This window comes from Chlorella variabilis (assembly GCF_000147415.1).
Source record: "Chlorella variabilis unplaced genomic scaffold CHLNCscaffold_10, whole genome shotgun sequence".
Lineage (NCBI taxonomy): Eukaryota > Viridiplantae > Chlorophyta > Trebouxiophyceae > Chlorellales > Chlorellaceae > Chlorella > Chlorella variabilis.
In genome coordinates this window covers 739905-754784 of record NW_005435078.1, presented here as the reverse complement: position 1 = coordinate 754784, position 14880 = coordinate 739905, and the positions used below count along the sequence as shown (strand labels likewise).

The 14880-nt window shown below is 64.0% G+C and overlaps 6 protein-coding genes across 6 annotated transcripts in view; 2 read left to right on the top strand and 4 right to left on the bottom strand.

The window, feature by feature from the left end:
* Positions 1-2614, top strand: part of CHLNCDRAFT_133904 (hypothetical protein) — a gene marked incomplete at both ends in the record, with an annotated part of 5931 nt that extends 3317 nt beyond the window's left edge. Inside the window, 7 exons of the mRNA XM_005847713.1 lie at positions 126-182; positions 396-515; positions 761-942; positions 1136-1238; positions 1362-1492; positions 1750-2359; positions 2525-2614. Of these exons, the coding sequence (XP_005847775.1) occupies positions 126-182; positions 396-515; positions 761-942; positions 1136-1238; positions 1362-1492; positions 1750-2359; positions 2525-2614 (1293 nt within the window). The remainder of the gene's footprint in view (positions 1-125; positions 183-395; positions 516-760; positions 943-1135; positions 1239-1361; positions 1493-1749; positions 2360-2524) is intronic.
* Positions 2615-2988: 374 nt separating this feature from the next.
* On the bottom strand, positions 2989-3593 carry CHLNCDRAFT_133903 (hypothetical protein; the record flags this gene model as incomplete). The annotated part of the gene is made up of 3 exons (XM_005847544.1): positions 2989-3194; positions 3309-3426; positions 3516-3593. The coding sequence occupies 3 exons, from the start codon at positions 3591-3593 to the stop codon at positions 2989-2991; spliced, it is 402 nt and encodes a 133-aa protein (XP_005847606.1).
* Positions 3594-4038: 445 nt separating this feature from the next.
* Positions 4039-5414, top strand: CHLNCDRAFT_133902 (hypothetical protein; the record flags this gene model as incomplete). The annotated part of the gene is made up of 8 exons (XM_005847712.1): positions 4039-4076; positions 4220-4325; positions 4423-4471; positions 4565-4678; positions 4834-4873; positions 4969-4991; positions 5114-5235; positions 5352-5414. The coding sequence occupies 8 exons, from the start codon at positions 4039-4041 to the stop codon at positions 5412-5414; spliced, it is 555 nt and encodes a 184-aa protein (XP_005847774.1).
* A 343-nt stretch (positions 5415-5757) lies between these two features.
* On the bottom strand, positions 5758-6648 carry CHLNCDRAFT_23080 (hypothetical protein; the record flags this gene model as incomplete). Its single annotated transcript, XM_005847543.1, has 4 exons — positions 5758-5901; positions 6027-6278; positions 6368-6443; positions 6536-6648. 4 exons carry the CDS (start codon positions 6646-6648, stop codon positions 5758-5760), a joined length of 585 nt encoding a protein of 194 aa, XP_005847605.1.
* A 4023-nt stretch (positions 6649-10671) lies between these two features.
* CHLNCDRAFT_133898 (hypothetical protein) lies at positions 10672-13656 on the bottom strand (the record flags this gene model as incomplete). The annotated part of the gene is made up of 10 exons (XM_005847542.1): positions 10672-10800; positions 10921-11015; positions 11337-11513; positions 11745-11998; positions 12138-12396; positions 12500-12630; positions 12743-12906; positions 13012-13112; positions 13197-13380; positions 13537-13656. The coding sequence occupies 10 exons, from the start codon at positions 13654-13656 to the stop codon at positions 10672-10674; spliced, it is 1614 nt and encodes a 537-aa protein (XP_005847604.1).
* Positions 13657-13752: 96 nt separating this feature from the next.
* CHLNCDRAFT_133897 (expressed protein) lies at positions 13753-14186 on the bottom strand (the record flags this gene model as incomplete). Its single annotated transcript, XM_005847541.1, has 2 exons — positions 13753-13906; positions 14017-14186. 2 exons carry the CDS (start codon positions 14184-14186, stop codon positions 13753-13755), a joined length of 324 nt encoding a protein of 107 aa, XP_005847603.1.
* Between the last annotated feature and the right edge of the window lie 694 nt (positions 14187-14880).

Sequence of the window (14880 nt, the reverse complement as noted above, 5' to 3'; positions counted from 1 at the left end):
GTGCGACTCTGCTGGCTGGCTGCGGCTGGGCTGCGCGGCTGTGCTGGAGCTGGGCTTGCCCACCTACCTGCGCCCGCTCCTGTGCCATGTCGTCCCTCCCTTGCGGCCGCCGCCCTCGCGCAGAGTCTCTGTCCACCCTCAAGTTCGCCAACCGAGCCAAGTGCATGCGCAACCTGCCCAAGGTGGGGGCCTGAGGGAGAGGCGCCTCCTGCGGCAGCAGCCCATCCAGCGCCCGCCAATCGCGCACCCGCCAAGCCACCCGTGCCTGCTCCTGCTCCACTTGCCGGTCACCCGCCCCACCCGGCACAACCACACACTCACCCACCACCCCAGCAACTGCTCCCTATTTATTGATTAATTCGATCCTAACTTTGTCTTTTATTGTTTCACCGCAGGTCAATGAGGACCTGGACCACGTCACCCTGCTGCGCAAGTACGAGCGCGAGCTGCGCCGCCTGCGCGCCGAGCTGCAGCAGAAGAGCAAGGACCTGGTGGACAAGCGGCTGGTGCTGCAGGTGGGTGGGGTGTGGGGGCTGGGACCTGGGGCTGGGATGCTGGGCTGGGGACGGATCGCTGGCCTCCCAAGCGCTCGTGCACACGCGCACGCATGGGGGTGCCGTGCCGTGCATGCTGCGCTTTGCCTGGTAGATCTTTGTAGATCTTTGTACTTGCTTGCTGTGGCCCTGCTTCTGTCCCTCTGAGCCCTGAGCTTCTCGCCGCCGCTCCCGAGGCGTTCTCCCTCTTTCTCCGGCCGGCTCAGATCGAGGAGGCCCGGCGGCGGGAGCAGGCCGACAAGATCGCCGCCATCCACGCCCTGGAGCGGCAGAGCCAGGAGATCATGCGGCACAAGACGGCCATGGCGGCGCTGCAGACGCGCATCGCGTCCATGCAGAGCCAGCTGCTGATCGGGGGGCAGAAGGTGGAGGACACGCCGCAGTTCAGGTGGGCTGGGGCGGCGTGGCGGCGGCTTGTGTGGCAGCGCGTTGTGTGTGTGCGCTTGTAGCTACACTGTTGATGGGCATGGTATGGGCTGGGCCAAGCTGGTTCTGTGCCGGGAGTGGAGCGGTCACCCAGCATTGTTGCTCACGCGCCCGCCCATGCTGTGCGCCCCTATCAATGACCCCTCCCCCTGCAGGACGCTGCTGGCCAAGGAGCAGGCGCGCATCCGTGGGCAGTACGAGGAGCGGCTGCGGGAGCTGGAGAGCGAGCGGCAGAGCGTGCAGGAGGACAAGGCGCAGGTGGGGGGTGGTACGTGGGCGCTGGGGCTGCTGCATCAGCAGGCAGCAGGTGGGCGCTGCCGCGCCGGTTGCGCTGCCTGGGCTTGCCCCCAGCCCAGCTGTCCCGCCTCCCGCCTGGCGCAGGCCGAGCGGTACAAGGCGCTGCTGCTGAAGCAGCGCGACATCATGATTGCGCTGACGCAGCGGCTCAACGAGCGGGACGAGCAGATCCTGGGGCTGCAGGCGGAGCTGGAGGCGTATGACACGCACCAAAAGTGGGTGCGCGGTTGTGGCTGCGTGTGTATGTGTGGGTCGGGTGGGCTGGCGTGAGTGCGGGTGCGCGGCGGCGGTGTTGTCCTGCGCGTGTGGGTCTGGGAGGGCTGAGGGTCTGCCCGGTGATGTGCTGGGGCTCCATGCCTTGCAATGCCTCTGGGCGTTTGCCTCCCATAGAAGCAGCAGCATCTTGCTGGCTTTCCAAACCGGGCGTTTTGTCCATGACCTGCCCGCCTGGCGCGCCTGGCGTGCGGAGCAGGAGCCTGGAGGACCAGCTGGACCAGAAGACCGCCGAGCTCATCGTGCTGCGCAAGGCAGCCATGGAGCGCGTTGGCGGCGGCGGCAGCGGCCGCGGCGGCGGCGCTCTCGATGCGGCAGCCGAGGGCGGCGGCGGCGGCGGCGACTGGTCCATCCCTGCTGTGTCGGCGGCGGCGCAGGGCGCTCAGCCCGTTCCGGCAGAGTTGGGTGGGTATGACAGCGAGAGTGGCAGCCCACTGGCGTGGCAGCCAAACGGCGGCGAGCTTGGTGGCGGCGGCGCGGCGGCTGTGGAGGCCCTGCAGCGCCAGATGGACGAGCTGCGGTTACACCACGGCCGGGAGGCGGGTGCCGCCGCGGAGCGCGAGGCAGCCTGGCGGCAGCAGGCCGAGTCCCTGCAGGCGCGCGTGGCGGCGCTGCAGTCGCAGCAGCAGCAGCAGCAGCAGCAGCAGCAGCAGGCGGCCGTGCCCAGCGGCGGTGCGCAGGCGGCAGCGCTGGTGGCGCAGCGGGACGCTCTCAGCAAGGAGCGGGACGCCCTGCGCACCATCCTCGACTCCAAAGTCCGGGTGCTGGTGGACGACATCGGGCGCAGCATGGCAGAGCTGCCGCCAGAGGTGTGCGGCTGGGGCACATGCTGTTGCTGCTTTGGTGTCGCCTTGTGGGGCTGCCAGGCTGGGAGGCTGCTGCCTGCGGCAGCCACCTGTCCGTCCTCGCCTGCCTCCAGGCATGATGGCTGCGCAGCGTGCCTGACACCGCGCCCGCTGCTTCCCTGCTTGCAGGCCCAGGCCCACCCCAAGCTTGGCAAGCAGCTGGAGTACCTTGGCAAGCTGGTGCGGGCCACTGTGCAGGCGATGGCAGCGCAGCAGTGAGCGCCTGTTCTGTGGCGGGGGCACAAGGGGAGCGGCGTGTGGCGGCAGCATGGTTCCGGGCCTGAAGTCTGACCAGGCATGGCCCTCGGCAACTCTACATGTTTCTTCATTGTGTTGTATTGCGTTGTTGCTTCTGGCGGGGCCCCCCCGCCCCCTCCCTCTCCCTCCTGCTCCCTGGCTGTCGCATGCTGCTTTGTTACATACTCTGCTGTGCATGGCGCGCCCAGCACGTCTTGGAAAGTGAAGCCTCACGCATCGGCTTAGTTGATTTGCAGCGCGGCGGCGCATCACGGGTCAGCGCCGTTGCTGGAGCTGCCGGCTGATGCCAGGCCTCGTGCCTGCCCTGCCCTGCCCTGCCGCCCTGGCCTCACTCCTCACTCAAAGTAGAGGGCAAAGACCTGGGCAGAGCAGAAGAGGCTCTCGTTCTGGTAGGACTGCGAGGCGAAGCCGTCTGTGGCGGTGTCCCACAGGCAGCGGCTGCAGCTGGAGAAGGTCTGCCACCGCCGCTCGCCGACGGTCACGTGCACCACCAGCTTGTGGCGGTCAAACCCCAGCGCCTTCACCCGCTCCCGGATGTCGTCTGCAGGGAGGGAACCAGGGGCAGGCTGCGCTGGGATGCAGGCGCCTGTCTGCAACACAGCTGCAAGGCAGCCCGGCAGGTGCGCCGCTCCCGTGCCCAGCCCCTGCTGCTCACCGGCCAGCTGCTTGGTCATCTGGCTGCCACGCACAGGATCGTACACTTGACCCTCTAGCCGCTCCTTGAGCAGCCCCTTGAGCAGCGCCGCCACCTTGTGCGACCGGAACCTGGCCGCCTGAAGCAGCGGCAGCAGTGGCATGGTCATGGCGGTCGGGGGGCGGCATGGGCGGCGGCAGCAAGGGAGCTGCCTGCTGCACTCCTCACCTCTTCCGGCTCCGTGAGGTACGTGTTCTCGTAGATTGTCTGCCTCAGTGGGCCCCCATACTCGTCCACCAGCGCCATTCTGCTCGGTCAAACTCTGGCGGGGCTTCAGCCGGCTGTCTTGACGAGTCCAGATTTGGATGCTACTCGGCAATTGGATGTATCGAGGGGAAACAGCTACAAGAACACAGCTAGAAGTACCTCAGCCTGCTCCGCCTGCGCTGCAGTCCTCCCCTGCAACTCTTGTGGGAACGTGCCTGGATCGCCTCCGGCGCTGTCGCAACCTTCAGGCAGCTGCAACTCTGAGAAGCGCCCACAGCCGCAGCAGCGGGAAGCCAGGTGAGCAGGAGTCGAGATCGAATCTGCTGTCGCTCTCGCTGTGGGGTCCCCAAACTTCGAGGTAACTTTGAGTATCGCTTGCGACACTGCCGGCGCAACGCGACAGAGTCCAGGTCACTGCTGCGCAGCCCGCCGCCTGCGGCCCACCACACGTCGCCGCTCCCCGTTTTGTGCGCCAGCAGGCTTCATGGCGGCGCCTCCTACCACCCAGCAGTTACAGCAATGGTGAGTAAAACTGCCTGCCAAGTGTCATGCACGCTTCCGCAGGGCACCGTAACCAAAGCCCGCTACTCCCGCGCGGGCGCTCCCCCACAATGCTGGCCTTGCATGCCCAGCTCAGGCTGTTCGTTTGCTCCGCCGCTGAGCAGGTTTTCATCCATAGACACAGACAGGACGGGCACAATCACGGCGGCGGAGCTGCAGCGCGCTATGGGACTTGGCGGGCTGCAGTTCAGCCTCATGGCCTGCGCACAGGTCTGCCCGCCGCCTGGTCTGGGGCTGCCTTGCCCTGCTCATCTGTGTTCTCCTGTGGGTAACCCCTGTCTTGCTGCCGGCCGTTTCCCTGCTCCAGATGGTCAGGCTGCACGACCGCGATGGGAATGGCAACATCAGCTTCCCGGGTACGCCTGCATGCTGCTCTGTGGAATGCAGCAACGCGGCCGTCTGCTGACCCGTTTGCGCCCTACCTACGCCGCTTGCCGCTGCCCCTGCAGAGTTCTCCAGCCTGCACATGCAGCTGACGGAGATCAGGACGGCCTTCTCCGCCGCGGCGCAAGGCGGCGACAGCATCAGCGGCGAGCAGGTGGCACAGCTGGTGGCGCAGCAAGGTGTGCGCTGCTCGCCCACCCGGGCGCGGCTGCGCGCCTCATGCTCAAACCAGCACCTCTGTTGCCGCTGCGCAGCGTGTTCCCAACCACGCCCTCATCACCCATGCATCCTGCGGATGCTGACTGGCTGTGGTCTTGGCTGTCACCTGCTGCAGGTTATCGCATCGAACCTCCAGCTCTGCAGGCGCTCTCCAAGTGAGAACGTGGGCCGGCCGGGCTGTGCCTCCCCATACCGTTTTGCTGCTCTCGGCTCACACGCCTTGGCGCCCCCCTCCCCCTCAACCCTGCAGGTCGTTTGACCCAGACCGCAACGGTGAAAGCCGGCACGACTGCTCCTCTGCTTCTGCGCCGCCGTGATGCCTGCTGGGGGCCCTGTGCGTCCTGCCAAATTCGGTTGCTGATCAGGCCACTGCCTGCCCACCACCTGCCTTGCAGGCCGGTTCGGGCTGCCCGAGTACACGATGCTGTCGCTCTTTTTGATGTCTGCCAAGCAGATCTTTGGCGCCTTCGACCCGCAGGCAAGCAGGCCCGCTGCTGGGACTCACGGTGCTGGTGGTGTGCAGCGGGCAGGTGCATATGGGTGTGGGTGATGCTGGGCCAAGGGCGCCTGTGGGCGCCACCAGCGTGCCACCGCTTGATCGGGTCTGCCCCTGCCCCTTTGCTCTCTCTGCAGCACTCGGGCCGCGTCAGCCTCGACTTTAGCCAGTTTGTGTATGCATCGGCCCAGACGCGCTGAGCTCAATGACGGCGGGTCGCGCAGCTGAATGGTGGCACGCAATCTTCTGGGTTCATTTTTGTGGCTATTTTGTGAACCTGTTGATCTTTACAACCCCTTGGTGGAGGCATGAGGACGCAGAGCAACTGCGAGATTAGATCGAACAAAAGTTGTGGCCCGCCCATTTAAGTGCCCCCTCGGCTCCTTTCCAGGTCAGCATGGGCGCTGGCGGCAGGCACTGGCACGTCACAGCGCGAGGGCAACGCTGTGCAGCTGTATAGTTGGGAATTGATCAGGCTCCCCCACATCTCGCGCCTGGCAGGACCATTGGTTCTTGGCAAGAACTGGCCACCAACTGGCCGCTTCACAGTTCCTGCCTCTCCTCCGCCGGCTGCAGCTGGGCCTCTTCTGCTGCCTGCAGCCAGGCATCCAGGATGGGCTGGCCGAAGAGGAAGAAGTGGATCTCCTGCAGCTGCCCCGCCTCCTGCTGGCACGTCCGCACCGCAATCTGCAGGGCGACAGGGGGAGGGGCAGGAAAGGCCGCTGATCAGCAAGGCAGCCGCACATGCCGCTGATCTACAAGGAGGCACTGCACTCTGCGGCTTGGGCCGGCTGAACAGCCAGCAACCGCACCTCTGCCGCTTCATCGAACGGGTAGCCGAAGATGCCGCATGAGATGGCCGGGAATGCCACCGTCTTGAGGCCGTGCTGGTTGGCCAGCTGCAGGGAGCTGCGGTACGCGCTTTCCAGCAGCGGCGCTGAGGCCTCGGCGTTGTGGTAGACGGGCCCCACCGTGTGGATGACGTTGCGGGCAGGCAGGCCCGCCCCCGTCGTCATCCGCGCCTCCCCCGTGGGGCAGCGCACCCCCTGCCGCACTTCTGGCACCTGCGCGGCAGTGGCTTGATTGTGGTCGGGCAGAGTTGGAAAGCTAGGGAGCTGGATTACCGGCAGGCGGCATGCTGGCAGCGGCATACCTGTCGGCAAGCTTCCAACAGCGACGGCCCCGCCGCGCGGTGGATGGCGCCATCCACGCCGCCGCCGCCCAGCATGCTGCACGCAGGTGGAGAGAATGGCATGCTGCTCGGCTGGTGTGCTGCACGAGCGGCTGCATAGCATCTCAAAACAACCACGGCTGGCCTCACCGCTCGTTGGCGGCATTCACGATGGCGTCGCCCGCAAACTTGGTGAGGTCCCCCCGGCGCAGCACCAGCAGGGTGGTGGGCGTCAGGCGTAGCGTGACCTTGGGGAGCGTCATGGCTGTGGCAGCTGGCGCCAGGTGCAGCAGCAGCCAGCAAAGGGCAGCGGGCAGCCTGCATGCGCGGCCAAAATAGACACGTTCAGCGCGACTGGGAGAGTTTGGGCAGGGCCAGGCGGCGGAAGTGATGCTGGGCAGAATTCAAGGGTGCATGCTGGGAGCGAGATGACGGCGGCGGCGAGCGGCGGCAGCAATTAACTTTCAAGAAGCAGCGGCAAGCATGCTCTCGCCCTGAAATTCGCCCCCACCTCGTCCTGACGGCCGCAATCCTGCTATTCCAATCCAACTCGGTTGCTCGGTGGCTGGGGTTTGGCAGTGGAGGGCGGGTGTCGTGGCTACCGCTACGGCTGGCCGAGAGGAGACTTCGGCGACCAAAGATCGTTAGAAGATGGCTCATCGATAAAGCCTGTCCATGCGTCCAGCCTGGCCTGCCAGGCTGTGATGCATGGGACACAGGCTGTGGTGCTTCTCTTGGGCTACACATTGCTCCTGTCGCAATTCGAAGCATCCCAGGTGGAGCACAGCAAGGGGGAAGCCCCTCTGAGACCAGTTTCCCTTCGTGCGGCTGCGCACAAAGGCCCCAGGTGCGTGGGTGGGCTGTCTCTGCGATCGGCAGCATGAGCTGCTGCACATGGCTACCGCCAACTAGTTCCGACGGCGCGCCAGTGCCGCGGCGCTCCCACCCGCCCGCTCGTGGCACGCCGGCCAGCAGCGTGCACGCAGCAGCCCTGCCTGCCTCCTGCCTTGAGCAGACTCCATACCATGTCAGCAGCGCTGCAGAATGCGCCATCCCAAAGCCCAGCAACTTATGCGCACATCGTCAGTGCGATTTGCAGGCACACGGGCCGTGCGGGCCGCAGCTCATCCGCCGGCGCCATGCAGCAGATGAGCAAGTGGCATGAACTGGAGGACGATGCCTCGCGGGCCGCCATCATCGTGCAGAAGCTGACCAGCCGCAAGGAGGAGCTGCGGGAGAGCCTGCCGCGCGGCATGGAGCCCATGCCGCGCATGTGTGTGTGTGTGTGTGTGTGTGTGTGGCGTGGGCATACGCACATGCCACTTGACTCCAGGGCTGCCTCCTCCTATTTGTGAGGTGGAGACAATGACAGAGTGTGCACATTGATGGGGGAGCCTCCGGCCTGACGGTACCACCTGATGGTACCGCCTGACCGTCCCGCTCCTGCAGCGAGCTGCACTACTGCAACGGCCTGGCGTTCACGTTTGTGCGGAAGCTGGGCGCCGGCATCAGCTTCGAGGCGGGCCACGGCTTTGTGATCCGCAAGATATACACCGGTGCGACCTGTGTGTGACACGTGTTTGCTGTGCGTGTGCGTGTGGTTGTGTGTGCGCGCGCGTGTGTGCGCATTTCTGGCCACCACACCCTCCCAGCCGGCTCCCCTGCGTCTGCAGGCGAGCGCCAGGGGCGCCCCACCTGGACTTGGTCCGCCCCGCTCTTCCTCACAGTCACCGCCACGGGGCTGGGCCTGACGCTGGGGTACACAGAGGGTGGGGTGTGGCCAGCCAGGCCGCGCCAAGCAGGCTAGACGAATTTGGGTGCTTGGAGGCAGCGGCCAGGCGTCGGCAGCGGTGTGGCGCCGGGCGGCGCGCCAAGGCGGCGTCGGACCTGCGCCCCGCCTCCAGGCCTTCACCAAACCTTCGGCTGGCCTGACCTCCTGGTAGGTATGGGGATGGGGTGTGGCCAGCCAGGCCGCGCCAAGCAGGCTAGACGTTTTTGGGTGCTTGGAGGCAGCGGGGTGACTGTAACACAGGGGCAGCGGCCAGGCGTCGGCAGCGGTGTGGCGCCGGGCGGCGCGCCAAGGCGGCGTCGGACCTGCGCCCCGCCTCCAGGCCTTCACCAAACCTACGGATGGCCTGACCTCCTGGTAGGTATGGGGGTGGGGTGTGGCCAGCCAGGCCGCACCAAGCAGGCGATAGGCGGCTGGGTGGCTGGAGCAGCGGCGTGGTCATGGAGGCGGTATGGCGCCGGGCGGCGCGCCAAGGCGGCGTCGGACCTGCGCCCCGCCTCCATGCCTTCACCAAACCTACGGCAGGCCTGACCTCCTGGTAGGTATGGGGGTGGGGTGTGGCCAGCCAGGCCGCGCCAAGCAGGCGATAGGCGGCTGGGTGGCTGGAGCAGCGGCGTGGTCATGGAGGCGGTATGGCGCCGGGCGGCGCGCCAAGGCGGCGTCGGACCTGCGCCCCGCCTCCATGCCTTCACCAAACCTACGGCAGGCCTGACCTCCTGGTAGGTATGGGGGTGGGGTGTGGCCAGCCAGGTCGGCAGCGAGATCGAGGCGGTGCCCGACTTCAAGTACACACGGGCATCACCTTCCACTGCTGCAAGCCGCTAGGGGAGTCTGCTGCCGCGCGGCGGTGGCCTGCTTTGCCGCTGCATCGTTTGAGGCGTGATGCGAGGTGCTGGGCTTGGAGGCAGCCAAGCTACTGCTGACCCTTTATGACGTGCTTGTGGACTCTACGCTGTCCTATGCCGGCGCAGTGTGGGCCCCTAGGCTGGCGATGGCTGCGGCGGCACGCCTTGTCGTGAGCGGCGGCGATGGACGCAGCACCCCGCTGTCGGAGCCGGAGTTGCAGCACCTGCGGTTCCTGAGGCGCCTCCTGGTGCTGCCGCGCAGCACCCCCGCTGCCACTATCCTGGCAGAGGCAGGCCAGCCGCCGCTCCATGCCCGCTGCCTGCGGCAGGCAACCCGCCTGTGGAACAGCCTGGTGACCGCCCCTGAGGCATGCCGCGGCTGGTCTTGCAGGCAGCGGCAGCGGTGGCAGTAGATTGCGCAAACGTGCCGCCACAGCGGCAGCCTTGGGCGGCCAGCTGGCGCACAGCTCCCGGGCTGTGGGCCTGACATTCGAGCCGCTCCACATGGACAAGATCAGCCCGGATGGCGCGCAGCAGGCAGCCTTGCGGCTCCATCTGGCGCATGTGACGCAAGAGACGCCCGCCCACGCCTGGCTGCGCCACTACTTCTGCGATGTGCGCCCGGAGTGCCGTAGCCTGGATGGCTATGGCCGCCCACCGTATGTCACGGAGGTACGCGAGCGGCGCTGCCGCCGCGGCCTGACCGAGCTGCGCACAGGCATGCACTGGGGTGCGGAGGAGCAGGGGCGGGGCACTGGCACGCCCCGCGAGCAGCGCGTGTGCCCGCACTGCCCCGCCCTGGATGGCCCTGGCGGCATTGAGGACACCCGACACATCCTGTTTGTGTGCCCCTTGTATGCCGCCGAGCGCGATCGCTGGCTGGAGCTGTTCCACGAGTTCCAAGGCCTGCCGACGGCGTCCGTCCCCCTCAGCGCATTCTTCACGCAGAACAGCACCGAGCTGGCAGCCCTGGCTGCATGCCGCAAGAAGGCGTGGGACGCCATGAGCCCACAGTAGCACAGTACCCTTGATTGATTGATCTTTATATTGTGCAGGGCAGGGGGAGGAGGAATGGGCGGTGAACTCTCTTGGGAACCGGCATAGGGCTGCTCAGGCGCCTGTCCCCGGGGAGACCCGCCCCAATCAGACTGCCTTCCCCCCCGCTCTGTTTGCACCCCACCCGTCTCCTCTCTCTCCCCGTTTGTGTATGGTGCCTTCACCTTTCCAGCTGCTGCAACACAGCTGGGCCCGCATCATTCATTTGCTCCTTATGGGTGTAACAGACAGACAGACAGACAGACAGACAGACAGACAGACGTCATGCATGCGGCCGTTGCTGGGGATTCGACGAGCTACAGCAGAACAAAGGAGTTGAATGCTAGCATGTGCTACAGGGAATCTGCAGGAATGAGGATAGACAGAACAAGGGGGGTACTTGAGACGACGGCACTTGCAATCGGGGCTCGATGAAGAAGAGATGGACACTCTTCTGAAAAAACGGCGCGCTGGGTTTGTCGCCTGAATGCGGAATCTGAAAGGAACTTCAATGATTGTGTGGTATTGTTGCTAGTGCGTTCTGAGCAGGGTGCAACTAGCACTTTTCAGCTTGGCCGGGCGCTGCCCACTAGCACACCGGCGGCAGCTCATCCAGCCTACACCGCCTCAGTCCTGCGGCCCTCCACCAGGTACGTTGCCTGGCCGATTGCGTCAGCAATGTCGACGCGGATGTTCTGGCGCCCAATCTTGTGGTCCAGGTGTGCGCGCATGAGTGCCAGCAGCACCTGCGCACGGCAGTAGAGCACCACAGCTTAGTGAAAGAGCGGCTAATCAGAATTGGTTGTGCATGTAATGCTGGCGTTGAGCAGGCCAAGCCACATGAAAGGATGAGAACCGGCACTGACCCGGTTGTTGGGGTTGGCCAGCACGAGCCCGATAGAATCGTCATAAAGTTCGTCTAGGAAGTCGCTCAGGAAGTGGATGCCAGTGGCGTCGATGTCTGATAGAAGGAGAAGGCAAGGCACAACGGGTTGGTCATGTTTTCACAAGCATCAGCAATGCGAGATTCAGAAGCACCATTTCTCCCTCCCTTTCTCCTGTCCTCTGGATACCATCACCTGTCACAGGTGCTAGATCAAGCACCACCACCTGTACAGGGTCGCCAGACTGCTTGTCTTGTGCCCGACGCTTTTGCACAGCTTTGCGGATGTACTCTTTGATGCCCTGCAACAGTAGAAATGCAATCGATATCGCACCACTAAGAAGGACCAGAAGCAGCAACGCATCATCTCGAAATGTCCTGGCTGGACAGCTGCCGCACTTGCCTCGCAGCAGAAGAACTGGATGGCTGCATCGATGCGCAGCACCAGCACGCCAGGGGTGGTCTCTGCCTCGGGATACATGAGGATGCTGCGGTAGATGTTGGTGCCTGGCAGGCGGCCCAGCTGGGTGATGCGTGGGAAGGCAACCTTGTAGATCACCACCACCAGCGACAGGCCTGCGCGGCGAGAACGTGACAGGCAACACATGTTGTGGTGCTGCACAAACAAAAAGGCATACTTTTCCAGCTGTTTGGCACCACAGTTGGGCCCGTAGCATTCATTTGCTCCTTATGGGTGTAACAGACAGACAGACAGGCAACTAAATATTGTGGTGCAGCACAATAATTACAAGCACAAGCTCATGGCAGGACTAGTAGGGTCAGCACTCCGTTTTGGCTGCTACTCACCCACGCCAACGGCGATGCCAATCTCCACGCCCGCAAACAGGGTGGTGAGGAAGCAGGCCACCCAGACGAGCCAGTCAAACTTGTTGATCTTCCACAGGTACAGGAACTCGGGGTAGTCAAACAGCTGCAGCACGCCCACAATGATGATGGCGCCCTGCACGTTCTGGCTCATGTTCTTGAACACCGGGGTGATCCACAGCAGGGTCACCATGATCATCAGGCCGGTGGTCATGTTGGCCAGAGGGGTCTGGGCGCTGCAGGGCAGGCATGACGCGGCGGGATGGGAAACAGTCAGCTAGCTGAGCCGGCATGCGAGCGCTCGCTGGCGGTGGCAACTACTCGCAGGTCAATAGCATTGCCCGCATGCTCTCGCTCGCCAACTGCCAGGCTCACCCGACAGAGTTGTTGATGACAGAGCGGGAGAAGGAGCCGGTGGTGGTGTAGGCGCTGAACAGGGCGCCCGCGATGTTGGCAATGCCCAGGCCGCGCAGCTCCTGGGTGAAGTTGAGCTGGTACTTGTTCACCTTGGCCAGCGCCTTGGCAATGGAGATGGACTCGCACACATCGATCATGCAAATGAGCACAGCCAGCGTCATCTGGCGGCCAACGTCAAACAGGGGCAGCCACCAGCTGCCGGTGAAGCTAGGCAGGCCTGCGGGCATGATGTGTTTGAGATCAACCAACCAGCGTGGCCTGCCATATCCACTGTCCAGAGCATTGTGTTGCATGCGCCTTTGGGTTTGCAGCCCGCTCACCGCTGGGGATGTTGCCGATGGGCTTGATGTAGGGCTTGTCCTTGGGCTCATACCAGTTGAAGATGTTCATGAGGGCGATGGAGATGACGCACACGGTGAGCGGGCCCAGCGCCTTTAGGTAAGCCATCCGCCTGCGGTGGGTGGCGGTGGGGTGGGGATGCATATAAGGGCAGGCAAGTAACACAAACTGACGGGAATTGCTGGCAGCCGACCATTTGGCGCTGCACCCCGCCATCAGCTCACTTGTAGGTGCGGGACAGGTACTTGAAGGCGAGGAGCAGGAAGATGAAGGACATGCCCATGCAGAATTCGCGCCACTTGAACTGGCTCAGGTTGCTGAACAGCTCGTCCAGAGAGTCCTGGAGGGTGTCGGTGCGAGGGATCTTCAGGCCCAGAATGTACTTGACCTACAGGGGCAAGGGTGCAAGCTGGGATGTGGTGAGTGCCCGCGTCTTCCATGTTTTGCCTTGCGCTGAAGTGAAGCAATGCCGGTCTTCCTCCTGCGGTGCAACGCCAGCCCAGCTGGTGCTTGCCTGGGACAGGGCGATGATGACGGAGGCGCCAGACATGAAGCCAGAGATCATGGCGCTCGACAGGAAGTTGGTGATCCAGCCTGCAGACCAGCAGTCACACTTGAAAGCTGTTGTTGCCGTTGCAAATTTCAGGCCCTGTACAGACTCCAATGCGCCTCGCTCACCCATGCGGAACAGGCCGAAGGCAAAGTAGAAGCAGCCGGCGATGAAGGCAATCTGGATGGCGGCGTGGTTGTAGTTCTCCTGGACCTGGGCGTCCACCGGGTTGTTGGGGTCCTCCTCAGACGGCATGAAGCCGGACAGGCCGTTGCCCAGCAGGATGGAGGTGACCGCCACAGGCCCAACAACCTGCAGGCAGGCAGGCAGGCAGGTGGCAGGCAGGCAGGTGTGGATTCAACACACAGTAGGGTGCTCAAGCAATAAGAGCCGAAGCGGGGGGGAGGCCTGGCAGGCGCCGTGCATGTTCAGCACAGCCACCCTGCGATCCGCCCTGGGCATACTCACCAGCTGCCTGGATGTCCCGAAGAAGGCATACACGATGCAGGGAACAAAGGCGCCATACAAGCCAAAGGCGTAGGGCAGGCCCGCAAGGTTGGCGTACGACATGCCCTGGGGGATGACCATGGAGCCGGTGGACAGGCCGGCGGCAACATCCCACTGCAGGTGTCAGGGGATGGTGGGGTGGGGCAGGGGAGCCAGCGCTTCAAAAAGCTGAAGCCATCAGCTCGCATGCATGCAGCCGGTGCCGAGCTGCCGAGCGCGTCGCTCGCCAAGGTACCAGTTCCTCCACTGGTAGGTGCGGATCCAGCCAAAGAAGGGAATGTAGAAGCTCAGCCAGGTGTACCACGTCCAGCCCTCGGTCTCCTCAGCCCACCTGCAGCAGTGAAGCGGGGTTGAACTGATTAGCTCCGCCGCAGCTTGAAGCGCAACCCGCCGCCGGTTGAAGCGCTGCCACCCGCCCAACGCTCGGCAGATCCCACTCACTGCGCTTTCTGCTTGGCAATCATGGCACGGGACTCCTCCAGGAGAGTCATGTCGTGCACATCAGGGATGCTGTGGCCGCTCTGGCTCTTGAACGCGCTGGAGCCGGCAGAGTCCTTGTGCGAGCCGTCTGACGATGGTGATGGCGGCGCCGCACCGGCGTGACCAGACATGTCTCGACAGGGCACCAGCCTACGGCTGCGCAATGAACCTGCGTGAGACACTGTGGACATGCATTTGGGCTTCAACGAAGAAACAAACAGAAGGCATGCCAGAAGGCACACTGCCGCCGCATCCCCAGGCGGACCGCAGCCTCGCCAACCTTCCGCGCAAAAAGGGCCCTGCAGCGATATATATCAATAACGATTGAGGGGACGGTGGTGCAGTGAAGGATCAGGAATTGCCCGCACCGTGACCTGGCACAAACCAATGGTAGACTATAGATAGATAGATAGACTATAGATCGACTCTCCCCTACAACCACCCGCACATTTCATGGTCAGGGAACCAAGTGCGGCATTTGGATGGAATGGTGACGTGTTGGCCATGTGTTGACTGGCACGTGGCAGGCCACGGACTCGTACGGGGCTGTGTACACCCGTGCGCCCATGCCCACCTTATAAGGGCCCAGGACGCCCTCATGCGTGCATGCCGTTCGATTCACCCATTTTTGGCCTGCCCTTCCGTTTAGGAAAGGTCGGTGCATTCATACCACTTCGGTGCCTGTGTCGTCCCCGGGTGCTGATGTGTCGTCGAATTTGCTGACGTTTCACTGCTTTCCTATTTTCTCGGCGATCGAATCCGTTTCCCCTCGTTTCTGTGATCAATTCTAGCGCTGATTCGCACGCTGAAGCGGCGTAACGAAAG